This window comes from Brugia malayi (assembly GCF_000002995.4).
Source record: "Brugia malayi strain FR3 genome assembly, contig: Bm_v4_Chr3_scaffold_001, whole genome shotgun sequence".
In the NCBI taxonomy this organism is placed as follows: Eukaryota; Metazoa; Nematoda; class Chromadorea; order Rhabditida; family Onchocercidae; genus Brugia; species Brugia malayi.
This window is the reverse complement of record NW_025062477.1, coordinates 3,550,949-3,563,650: the sequence shown is the minus strand read 5'-3', so window position 1 is coordinate 3,563,650 and position 12,702 is coordinate 3,550,949. Positions and strand designations below refer to the sequence as shown.

The following is a 12,702-nucleotide window of genomic DNA, read 5'->3' as shown; positions in this document are numbered from 1 at the left end:
CTGATTTCATTATTAAATTAATTCGTCGGATTAAATTTTTAATTTTGCTATTGTTTTGCATGATTACCACAAATATTATTATTTGTTCAGTTTTCAGGGCAACCCGAATGTGTACCCTCGTATTATTTTTATCATTAATAACAATAAATAGGTTATCATTACTAACACAAGCTGTAAATGGACCAGTACAAAGACGTTTTGAATACAAACATAGCTTTCGTGCACCTGATTTATGTTTACGTGATGGTAGTATACCATTCTGGTCTATAACTGGTGATGCAGTAGCATCCAGTGAACAACTTCGATTAGCACCATCGATGAGGAGTCGGAAAGGTAAATGATATCTTTTTTTGCTATAAAGTTATACATTGATTAGTAATATCAATGATTTAATCATTATTAGGAGAAATGAATGGCTAGATCTCTCAGTTACGATTAGTTGAATATAATAATTTTAGGACTTGCATGGAACAAACGAGTAATGGCTGAGTCAAGTCATTTTGAAGTTCAAGTGGCTTTTCGAGTAACTGGACAAGGTCGTATTGGTGCTGATGGTATTGCTATCTGGTATACTGCTCAGCAACCTACTCTTGGTCCTGTAAGTAGATACTTCTGCAACTATCTTATGTATTTCAATTATATTAGTAGTTAAAGGTATTAGTATTGATCTAACTTACTGCCTCTGAATTTTCATGTGATACTTAACAGCTGATGCTAATTTCAGTAATAGTTAACCAATATATTTTCTGGTCACTGAAGTTCTGTCTCATTATTTAATTACTGGAAAATGTACATTTGTCTACCTATTTGTTCCCTATAAAGAGTTTAGTTGTATCACTCATCAGAATTTGTTTTCTTTTATACTTTTTGTAATGTCAGTAGCCATCCCTACCTCAATAGAAGATTACTTATCTCTGTTGCAGGTATTTGGAGCAAATGATTACTGGATAGGAATGGGGCTTTTCTTGGATTCATTTGATAATGATGCTCAGAAAAATAATCCATTCGTGGCGTTAATGATTAACGATGGTACCAGGCAGTATGACCATCAGACAGATGGGTCGCAGCAAATGCTTTCAGGTAAATTCTCGCTCGAACTTCATTTTAATTTCTGGAAAAGAAATTAATTGCAGTAATTTACACTTAATGAAAATATTTTCATAAAAGTTTGTTTGAGTATTTTTTTTTTTTGTTAAAAATACTAAAATTTTTGATGTTTCAGGTTGTCAAAAAGATTTTCGTAACAAACCATATCCGGTACATTTGAAAATTGAATATCTTAATAATGTTCTTACTGTATCATTATCCGATGGTCTACAGGCTACACCCCGCTACGAATTATGTATTCGCTCTGAAAATATATTTTTACCGAAGAACGGGTTTTTCGGTATGTATTGCAAATTATAAGAAGAGAATGATAATTGTGTTGAGTTGGTTGATGTTTCGTTATAAATGAAGTAGTGATTTCATAGGTTTCGAAACTATTCTCGTTAAAATAGTGAAAATCTTGAATTTTCAGGTATTTCCGCTGCTACGGGTGGTTTAGCAGATGATCATGATATTGTTGAGTATAGTGTCTTTTCATTATATACCGATAGAGCACCAGCCGCTTCAGCTCTTCCGCAAGAAGAAAAACAGAAATATGATGCCGAATTTGAAAAACAGATGAAGGAATATGAAAAAGAACGACAAAAGTATAGATGTTGTATAAAACAAAATTTTTAATTTTATGAATTGACTCTGCTTTTTCAATACTTCATTAGATTTCTTTTGAAAAATGGAAGTGTAATAAAAAAACTTTTTTTTTTTTTTTTTAGATATAAGGAAGAGCATCCAGAAAAAGCAAAACCGGATACACTGGATGAGGAGATTGCTGAAATATACGAAGATGCATCGCAAAGAGAAATGAGGATGATTCTTGAAATGCAAACAAATATCCATCAAATTCTTCAACATTTGGAAGGTCGATTACAAGATATTAGGTATTATTAAGTGATATTTTTACGCTTGAAATTGGTAGAAAATTGAAGACTATTTTAAGACATGCTTTTAGTCAACAACAAAATGTGCAATCTTCAATGATACAACAGTGTGCAGGTAGAGCTGGTGGAGCTGCACTTGGTGGATCAGGTCAAATGGCTATCGATACTGGAAGTTTTCAGTTACATGAAAAGAATGAGGCTTTACAGGTCATTGTCATTTTCGATAACTTTTCATGAAATCTACTTCAGTTGGATTGATTCAATATGTGCTAAAAAACTTTAATGAGTGTTACGAAATATTTGTTTTATAGTCACTACGAGATTTAACATCTAATGTACGTGATATGAAGACCTATGTAAATGAAATCTTCACTCGTACTTATAATCTCGAGCAAAAAATGGGTACTGGAAGTGCAGTAGGATCTCCATCTGGCACCACATCAGATCCGGCTTTACGACCTCTTATTGAAGCAATACAAAATGATGTGCGACAAATTAGAACGACGCAACTTGGAACGGTAATTTTTTACACAAAATTTTGATAAGTGGTGAAAATAGATGTAAGATAATACTTTACAGGTAGCTCAGAAGTGCTTTCCTTTGAATACGTTTGCTTTTATGCCTCTCTAGAATACTTGTTATCGTTATTTCTTGATTCTTCGAATAGTTTTTCATAACTGATTATTTTGTTCGTTTCTCTCTTCAGCACTTTTTTTTTTTGTCTTTAGTAATTGCATAATGGAAATTTCACATAAACTTTAACTTTTTTTTTTCCAGCCAAAGGCACAAGTTGTTGGTGACAGTTGTACGAATATATCCTGTTTGTCGTCTTCATTTTTCATGACTATTATTTTAGTGCAGAGTGCTGTTATTGTGCTCGTCCTATGGATAAGGTAAGTTTCTCAACAGTATTTTATATGCCTACTTAATTACATAATAATTTTTTTACTTGTAAGTAGATGCACTACTTGACGAGTTAACTTTCTAAAATCTTGTTCTGGAAATGTGTTTTATTTCAGAGGCAAGCCGGAGAAAGCGAAATTTTATTGAATAAAATTTGTTTCTTTGAAATTGCTTCGGGTGAAATACATTTCTTTCAAGAGGTTTCGACGACCAGTATGTTCCCATTTTGTACCATTTACGTCTTTTCCTGCTGAAAAAAAGAAGGCAGTTATGTGCCAGATCAGCTATATTTTAAAACAATTAACTCTGCCTTTCTAACTTTTTTGTTTTTCAATTCTGCCAAAGGTTGTGATAATCATTATATGGCAGTCTGTTGTTTTTGACATAAATTATTAGTTTTCAAATTTTTCTTTCTATGTCTTACGCGCCTGGACTTGTGTTTTAAGTGCAGTTTTTGTAAAATTATTAAATTAATTAAATCTTAATTCATTAGAATAATACAACTTTTTTGTTCGGTGAAAATTTTTTTAAAAAGTCTTTTTGTTATCAAAGTTGTTCAAATGAATTATTACATCTTATGTAATCTTTGCACAGAATAGCTTACTGCCAGTACTGGACGATTCGATACTTTTGAGGATGAGAAATAATGCGCATTGATACTGTACCAATACATTAACAAGGATGCTTTTCAGCGTTTACTCATCATACTGTTTGCTTTCACTAACTTTTCTTGAGTAAAAATCTTTCAGCTCACCATTTTTATGGTTCAATTTATGAACAGTTTTATTGTTCTAATATTAAACTTATTAAAAGCAATTAAAGCGTGCTTCAAAAACTTTAGTTGAGGAATGAAAATACTAAAACAAAGTCAGAATTTGCTTATTCGGAACATCATTCCACGAAGTAATTCATATAAAGATTAAATGAAGTGTATTTTTATTATTAGTTTCTAACACAATAAAAGAAAAAAAAATGATTTATTAGAGGTTCGCATCCACTAAATCATTGACTGATTGTCGTAAGACTGGTCTGAGATCTATCATTGGGAAATGATCAATACTGTTGAGTATTTCGCCAGCATATCTTTCACGAAATAAGTGAAAATCATCTGCTACTCGCAAATGTGTCAGAATATCTTTCAGTTTTTGCTCCGATGTAATGCTTCGTTTACCAAAGTGCTCCTGAAAATGTTTATTTCTTAAGAAATATAAAAAATAGTTCCTGCTTTTTTGATGAACTAATTTATATCATTACCTGGAAATCTGTTAAAAAGCTTGGCTGATGTGTTAACTTTTCCATTGCTTTACAGGTAACCCATGTGCACTTTGCTTCCCTCAAGTCATTTCCTACTTTACCTGTTATCGATTTGTCGCCAAAACAATCCATGTAATCATCCTAAAGCTAAAGCTTTTTTATAAATAAAACATTACTAGCCAATTTTCGTAACCAAATCAGTGGGCACAAAAGTGACAAAACGGACCAATCTTTCGAACAATAAAGTTTACTGTTAGCTTTCAATTCAGTGAGAAAGGTACCTTGGATTGGAAGAGATAACCAAGTAGATAGGCAATTCGTTTCACAGGTTCAATGATTAATGGTTGTGCAGTTAAAAGAGCTGCAATCTGTAGTGGTGTGAAATAAGTATAATGCGACGTCTTATGCTGTGTTATTGACCGATGTCTGAAAACAGATAATAAAATGTTAAAATGAGTTAAAATAAGTCCTTAGTATAAAACAACCTTTGCCAAGTGCAATCTTCAACACTCTTCGTATCACCATCAAGTATTTGCCCGAGTATTGTAACACGCCGAGCCTTAAAAAATGTTTTTGAAAGGAAGCAAGTGATTATCTTTCTCGACATAACAGAAATAGAAATGTTCATTCATTAACTTTCAAAACATGAGATGATAAGAAAGCTGTAAAACATACAGCTTACTTACTTCATCAAAGGCATCCCTAACATCAGCCGAAACTCGATTACTACGTAAAATATACGACACCATACAATCCAATAACAATCCATCATTGATTCCATTTATTCCTATTCCTTCCTAAGAATCTTTCAATAAGTTATCAATCATATCGTTCGTTTGCTATTGAACCAAATGATACATTAACCCATTTCCTATATAAAGACCCTTTTTTCGAGATCCTTTAATATATTTCGAATCTTACGAAGTTCCAGCATAATTAAATATATGACAAGAATTTCAGAGATATATAAACATAATCCAAAGAAGTAAGCAAAGTCATAAAAGGAAAATAACCAGTCGATGCCAACATGGTTTGCCTCTTCTATTCACACCTTCATCCATTACATCATCCTCGATAAGGAAAAAGCTTTGTAAAAGTTCCAAGCACGCTGCTATATTTGTTACCATTTTCATTCTTTCTTCATCTTGTCGTCCACCGAGTGCTTTATAAGCCTCTACCAACAGTATACTTCGTTTATATTTACCACCACAAACAGAATGGTCAAATAGCTATAATGTCAAAATGATTAATTAAAATCGAATGACAGGTTAAACCTCTCACATAACTTTCCCCAAAAATGCATCCAGACAAATTTACCAATGAATTCACTACTCCAAAACTTACGTGATTCACTGATAAATAAAACTTTACCTTATCAATTCGATCTCTAATGCATTTCGTTTCACGTTCCTGCAGACTAGTGACAAACTTCTGCATAGCAATTCTCTTAATACCTTCTATAGCATCAACAATTTGCTTCCTACACATACTGTAAAACTTCTTGATAATACTATGAACACAGCAATATTTGGGAAAACAATGTGTGAGAGTGTAAACAAGATATTATACTGCCACTCAAATATTTCGATAACGTCACGATGCTAAGGACGAAAATAACTGAAGTACTCTGTAGCAGTTTTCAACAAATGTGAAACACATGGAACAAAATATATTTAATATAAAAACTAATGACAAATTTATAAAACAATAACAAAAGTCCATAAGCGCTGTTTACAAGAAGGGACCTGTAAATTAAGTACCCAAAAAAAAGGAGCAATAATTTACGTACTGCAAATACTACAGTGAGCAGCAACAACATTATTAATATCACTGAATAACTCAATTTAAGAGAGGGGCCCAAAATAGAAATATCAAACAATTAAACATTATTTGTACAGCCACGAGACGTGGAATAATGGCTAGTATCTACCTATGACCTAGTTAAGAATGCTTGGACTAGGATAAATAATCGAATAACAACACATTTGACGATAACTAAGCTTTTTTGTTCTTCGATTTAACAAAAAACATACAAAATAAATTTTTCCATATAAGAATAAATATAGATTTGAATGAAACAAAATAAAGTGTCAAAAAGTACCCATTATCTATTCGTTAGAGCAACTACTTACGTTCTATCAGCTAATATACAATCAATATAAACATATATGAAACCTATGCTCTTAAAAAGCCGATAAAAAGGTCAATGTTTCGGGTCAAGTATGTAGTACACTACATACTTTATTAATGTAAGTTTAATCTGAGTAACTAATCAGAGTATTTAATCGCAGTAACTAATCAGAATATCAGTCGTATAACTGATAATATTTAAAAAAAAGATTTGAGGATAAATTAATTCTAGCCCCACTCTCTCTGCTGACCAGTTTGATCAGATTATCCGATTCAAACTGCATCTAAAACAATTTTAGTTACTAAGGCTAGAAGGCACAGTTGCTACCATGGTAGGTTAAGAGAATAAGATTAACTAATCCCATTCTTCATCATCATCTGTTGGCGATTCGCTATTACTATCGGAATGCCCCAAAATATGTTCCATCCTACGACGCAATATGGCTGCAACATCATTCGCTTCTGCAGCTGCTTTTTCTTCCGCTGCCTGTTCTTTTCTTTGCACCTACAAATTACATTTTGTCAAATCTAGCACTTCATAAAGAAAAGAAAGCTCCACAGCTTAATGATGATCAAAATAGTTTATTTTACCTGTTTGAGTTTTATGCCAGACTGTATTTCAGCGAGTAGATTCGAACGTGTATCAGAAACTTGAATAACGGATGTCTCGTTTTTCATTTCCTCTTTATTAGCAAAAGATGCAACAATGACGGGCGATTGGGTAGCTGTTGCAGCGGAGGTGACACCGGGTATAGGTGGTGGAGGAGGAGGCGGAGGTGGAATAGAATTAGAAGATGGAGCGACATACTGCATTGTAGGTGGAGACGGCATTTGACAAACTAGTGAGGTATGCATGAGGGGCGGTGGTGGTGGAGGAAGATCATCCTCCAAAAGAGCATCGTCTTGCAAATCGATGTCGGCCAACTGACTAGCTATTTGGTTATCAGCTGGAACAACTGGCAATTCCTGAAATTTAACTTACTTTTAAAAGAACAACAAAGCAATCTAGCATAATTACATACCAAATAGATAAGCTCATTAATATTCCTTTAATGTTTCTTAAAAATTCGAAAAAGTTTGCCTCTTTGATGGGTGAAACAAAAGGCGCGACTGAAGTCATTGGTATCGTGGTGGTGTATCCATTATTTGTGGGTACACTCATTCCGGCCGGTGCGCGAACTTGATCAATATGTACTATCTGAGGTGCTTGATATTCTGCTGGAAAATGCATGATGTCTGCAGAACGCTGTTGTGATGCAACAGAATATCTGAAAATACAATGAAAACCTCTGAAAATACTTTCATTACAGAACGAAATTTATTATACAAGAAAGAAAGAGATATAAGCAAGTAAAAACGGTAAAGTTTCAACCTTGGAATGGAATCTCTTCCAATATTATTTGTCACAGGCTGACGATTGCGTTTCTTTCGAGGACTTTTATTTTCAGTTGGTGACCTAATGGAACGTCCACGTCGTCCATCACCAACATCTTTCAACATTTCTTGCCTCCATAAATCGAAGAAATATGACGGATCAGTATAATACCTGCAATACATGCATGCAATTTTCCTTTTCATTTTTATATGATATCAAAGAACTTTTTAATATTCATTAATTTCTTTCGTATTCAGTAAAAAGAAAAAAAAAAAAAAAACATCTGATAAAATTAACCTAAGTGCATTCTTCTTGTCATCTCTATAAGGATTTAGAGCATCCAGATTAGGTGGAGGATCACAAGTAGCATAACATTCTGCTAAAGCAGAAGGTAACGTTTGACGATCTAATGTATGCTGATCAATTATACAGCTACTTTTGAATGGTTTTCGCATATGCAAATCTTCAAGTGACACTAAAATATAATTTCCATCACATTATATAAAATTAGAAGGATAATGTTCAAAGAACATTCGTTATCGAATAAAATCTGCTATAATACCGATAACGATGCACTTCAGTTCTTTCTCCAAATTATCAAATTCAACCATACAACCTTTAAAGTTAAAAAAGAAAGAAAAAAAAAAAAACCTTGTTCTTGGGTGTAGTCCAACTGTGTCACCTTATGCGTTAATCTTTCAATTCTCTGCGATAAAGTATTTGTTTTATGATCCAATTTTACAGCTTCATGATAAACTTCACCAAAAATATGTTCAGCATGTCGGCTTAACGAACTCAATTGTCGAATTAGATTTGCTAAGGTACCATTGGCAACGCATTCCAATTCATCTTGCTGTATTGAAGATGGCAAACGATGAAGGCTTACGTTAACCGGTGAGATTGCACGCCTAGTTAGCGGCATCTGAAATAAAGTATTAATTTGATTTAATTTTAATTGATTATTAGCTAGGAACTATTCTGTAATATTTTCTAGTCTCTTTCATCCAGTAAATCATTCCAGTGATATAATAACCATGAGAATCAACTTATCAACTTCTTATAAAACAACCATATCAACAAGATAATTCAATCATATCAACAAAATTATTCAATCACTTTGTCAAGCAAATAGCTAAGAAGAAGTATAGAAGAGAAAAAGCAGTACAGCAAGCAAAATACTTCCCAAAACTCCCCATTCACCGGGGCACCGGAAAAAAACGAGACTCTCGCCCAACCACCTGTAAGACAGGCTTAGATTCAGGTTGCTAAGGTGATCAGTTCCTGGGCTGATGAAAGGACATTTGGATGGGACATGTCAATGAGTAGTTTGTGTCACCGCCTTCTCCAAGAGAAAAGCAAAACTTTGTTCTCTTCGCGTCTATTTCTAAAATTTGATTATGAATTTCGGTATATTTACTAACTAAAATTTGATTATGAATTTCGGTATATTTACTAACTAAAATTTGATTATATTATTAACTGTACGTGGTGACACGAATGTCATTTGTAGATAAGCTTATCAAGCAAGTTATTATTGTTTGATATACACTGCATGCATTATTTGTTTGCAGAATGCCTGCAAAACGTGGACGAGTAAAGAAGAGAGAAAGAGATGATAAAGTGAAAGGAGCAACTAAAAATGTTAACAATGATAAGAAAGATATGAACAATGAACATGAAGAGATGCAAAATGAGCAATGTATCATCGAGAAAAAGAAGAAGAAAGTTGAAAAAAGTGGCAGAGAAATCAAAATTATCAGCTGGAATGTTGCTGGACTTCGAGCGTTGATTAAGGTCAATTTAATTTTATGTGCGAAAGTTCAAAAGTTCAAAAAAAGAAAAATTGTGTTCAAAAGTAGCTTAAGCAGAGTTATTTTTATATGATGAGTTATTCATATATGGTCTTATTATTTAGAATTAAAAGGTAGTTCTTGAAATTAGAGCTTGTCATTCGTATATAATTAGTGCTGCTTAAGTTTAATCCGATGAATGCAATTGATATTTGAAAAAGATATGTACTAATTAGAAAAAATTTTAATTAACATTTTAAATTTGCTTGTCTTTAGAAGAATGGACATTCAGTTTTGGTTGAAGAGAATCCGGATATTATTGCTCTACAAGAGACAAAATGTGTAGATGTTCCAAGTGAATTGCAAAATGGCTACCATACTTTCCTAAATGCTTCAGAAAAATCGGGACATGGCGGTGTATTGTTGCTTACAAAAGAGGAACCAATAAAAGTGAAATTTTTACGCTTCAAACTGCATTAATGCAAAAATTCAAAAATAAAACAAAAATGTAACATAATTTTTTTGTTCATTCATGCATATACTATTTTTAGGTAACATATAGTTTTGATGACAAATCCAAGTGTGATATAGATGGGAATGGTAAAGGACGGATTATTATTGCTGAATATGAAAGTTATTATCTTATTAACGCTTATGTTCCGAACAGTGGACGTGGTTTGGTGAATCTGGACAAGCGGAAAATTTGGGATGATTACTATCTCACTTTTATTAAAAAACTTGATTTAAGTAAACCTGTTGTATATGTTGGAGACCTAAACGTTGCACATCAGGAAATTGGTAGGTAGTTCGAATATTTTCAATAATCCAGAATTATAGAGAATATCATTCATTTTCGTGAATTCATTTTTCATTTAGATTTGGCGAATCCAAAAACGAATCGTAACAAGACAGCTGGATTCACAGATCAGGAACGGAATGATTTTACTCGACTACTTGATGCCGGTATTTATTACCTTAGTGTTAGGATGATCATAACTACAAAAAATAAATTCTTTAATCCTATATGAAATTCCGTTACTTCTCTGTAGAATTTCTGTATTTAAAAATTCTCATTACAGGATTTGTGGACGTTTTTCGTCGGTTGAATCCAGACAAAGAAGGTGCCTATACATTTTGGTCAAACATGCACAATGCAAGAGAGAAGAATGTCGGCTGGAGGTGTACTTTTTTTTTTTTTTTTCATTTTATTTGTTTTAAATTATCTTTTTCCAAAAAAAAGTGCAAGTCTATCTTCTGTCATGTTTGCTAACTTAAGTTTACTGAATATCTTTCAAAAGTTTGTAATTTTCAGGCTCGATTATTTTGTGGTTAGTGAGCGAATTATGAATAAAGTGAAAAAGTGTGATATTCTGCATTCAATCAAAGGAAGCGATCACTGTCCCCTGAGTCTTACAATTGAATTGTGAAAAGATCTATCCATTGAATATTTTCTTATTGTATTTAGCTATAATACGCAATATTTTGGGATCTTGAAATTCAATTTGCATCTCGAAGTCTAAGCTTCACATCTATTCTTTTAAGTCACTTTCAAGAACATTTTTACCTCATTGCAATAACTCTCAACTAAGTAAATTTACTTATTTGTTTGCTTATTTTGTTGTTTTGCATTTTTTTTTTCACTTTGTTTATTTACTTTTTTGTTTCCCTTAAGCAAGCTTTAAGTTGCGGGGTACTTATACTTGTATCGTTGAAAGTTTTAACAAGATATTTGAATAAAAACATATACGTTCATAAAACGAAAGAAGAAATATTTATGGAAATGATAGGTGCTCAGATGCTAATAATATAATGCATACTTCAAAGAGATGAATACATTCATTGGTTTCACTTTTTTTTTTTTTTTTTTTTTTTTGCGTTTTGGTTAAATAGAATTGAATCATTTAGTGACAGTAAACATGAATTATAAATGTCGATATAGAGAGATGAAAATGAAGAAAGAAAGAAAGAAAGAGGGTTGTTGAACACAGAAGCGCCGATATATTTATTGTCTAGATGTTGACTCTTTCTTTTTTTTTTTTTTTTTTTTTTTTGTGAAATGATTGAAGAAACGATTACTAAGCAAGTACTTACTGTCTCTACTATTTCACATCTCATCCTCATTCTTTCAATAAACCGATACGTTACGTTTTCGAAGAACTTTGTTCTCTTTCATTTTGTCACATCATAGTAGAGGTCGTTGTCGTACATTGTAATGTCATTTGGTCCGTCTGTTTGTTTCTTCGCATGTCATCATCATCCATCCTTTAAGTAGCATTTGTGCTGTATGGCAAATGTCTATTTACTATGCCTTCCTTAACCCTAATTAATCACCTGCAATATGAAAGGTGTATGTATTATTTCCTATTTTCCATGCAAAAATGACATTCTTTCCATTCAATTCTTATGCAATATACACTTCATCATTTGTATAAAATTTAATTATATTAATAAAATTTCAATAGATATTAATTTTATTTACGCTCTATTAAGTCTATTAAATTCTCCCTCCAAAACATACAATCTTTTTTTTTTTTTTTTCAAACAATAATCAGTAATTCGATCGATGGCAGTTGTTGTGTAATGTATTACCAAATGTCTTATTCAATTATTTCATTCATTTTTTAAGAGTATATCGTATTTTTTTTATTTTATTTTATTTTTTAAATGTATTTTTTTTTTTTTTTTTTGATGTACTCTTTTCTTTTGCCTAAAAACCAATGAAAGATGATTATCAATTGATGGTATTTGATTGATTACTGCCAAGATAACCACTCTTTTTTTTTTTGTTTATAATTTATTGTTGCAACTAATTCGTAATCGCTTGCATTTTGAACAGTTATCTAGTGAGAGTGTAGACCATTTCAATTTATGATTATTTTCAAATTTCTAATTTTCTATGTTTTTTTTTTTTCCTAATAAATTACTAATTTTGAATTCTTGCATAAAAGTGTTATTTTATTTTCAAATCTATAAATATTCCATCCTTTTTATTCATATCAAATAATATTGCTTCTAATTATTAGAACAATCAGAAGTGTTAACTTTTGAGCAATCAATTTTTCAAATTTAACTAATAATAGTAAAGATTTTAAAATGTTTGAAAGACAAAAAGCATTCAAAGCATAATCAATAAATTTTAAGCTCTTTCAATTGAACAGACGACTTAAATACTGAAAAGCATTTAATTCAACTGTTGTTAATTAGTCATACATACTGCCTAAATGCATTTATCTTACCAAAAATGAATCATCAATTCGAGAAGTCGAAT

General features: G+C 32.0%; 4 protein-coding genes across 6 annotated transcripts; 2 read left to right on the top strand and 2 right to left on the bottom strand.

Moving 5' to 3' along the window:
- Nucleotides 1–107: 107 nt before the first annotated feature.
- Nucleotides 108–3,032, top strand: Bma-ile-1 (Legume-like lectin family protein; the record flags this gene model as incomplete). Its single annotated transcript, XM_001902363.2, has 10 exons — nucleotides 108–333; nucleotides 459–598; nucleotides 924–1,080; nucleotides 1,223–1,387; nucleotides 1,520–1,694; nucleotides 1,818–1,982; nucleotides 2,054–2,189; nucleotides 2,294–2,500; nucleotides 2,760–2,875; nucleotides 3,002–3,032. The coding sequence occupies 10 exons, from the start codon at nucleotides 108–110 to the stop codon at nucleotides 3,030–3,032; spliced, it is 1,518 nt and encodes a 505-aa protein (XP_001902398.2).
- Nucleotides 3,033–3,865: 833 nt separating this feature from the next.
- Bma-fdps-1 (Polyprenyl synthetase family protein) lies at nucleotides 3,866–5,627 on the bottom strand (the record flags this gene model as incomplete). Of its 3 annotated transcripts, none has more annotated exons than XM_001902362.2 (7): nucleotides 3,866–4,066; nucleotides 4,140–4,280; nucleotides 4,421–4,565; nucleotides 4,625–4,698; nucleotides 4,826–4,936; nucleotides 5,153–5,368; nucleotides 5,511–5,627. In XM_001902362.2, the coding sequence occupies 7 exons, from the start codon at nucleotides 5,625–5,627 to the stop codon at nucleotides 3,866–3,868; spliced, it is 1,005 nt and encodes a 334-aa protein (XP_001902397.2). The 3 variants fall into 3 exon arrangements, with proteins under 3 accessions (XP_001902397.2, XP_042935805.1, XP_042935806.1); XM_043079871.1 differs by having other exon boundaries at nucleotides 5,511–5,576; XM_043079872.1 differs by lacking the exon at nucleotides 5,511–5,627 and having other exon boundaries at nucleotides 5,153–5,272.
- A 997-nt stretch (nucleotides 5,628–6,624) lies between these two features.
- Nucleotides 6,625–8,566, bottom strand: Bma-wve-1 (WH2 motif family protein; the record flags this gene model as incomplete). The annotated part of the gene is made up of 6 exons (XM_043079870.1): nucleotides 6,625–6,774; nucleotides 6,861–7,235; nucleotides 7,351–7,537; nucleotides 7,642–7,815; nucleotides 7,942–8,119; nucleotides 8,296–8,566. 6 exons carry the CDS (start codon nucleotides 8,564–8,566, stop codon nucleotides 6,625–6,627), a joined length of 1,335 nt encoding a protein of 444 aa, XP_042935804.1.
- Nucleotides 8,567–9,216: 650 nt separating this feature from the next.
- Nucleotides 9,217–10,861, top strand: Bma-exo-3 (exodeoxyribonuclease III family protein; the record flags this gene model as incomplete). Its single annotated transcript, XM_001896310.1, has 6 exons — nucleotides 9,217–9,438; nucleotides 9,711–9,884; nucleotides 9,986–10,232; nucleotides 10,311–10,397; nucleotides 10,514–10,613; nucleotides 10,747–10,861. The coding sequence occupies 6 exons, from the start codon at nucleotides 9,217–9,219 to the stop codon at nucleotides 10,859–10,861; spliced, it is 945 nt and encodes a 314-aa protein (XP_001896345.1).
- Nucleotides 10,862–12,702: the final 1,841 nt, after the last annotated feature.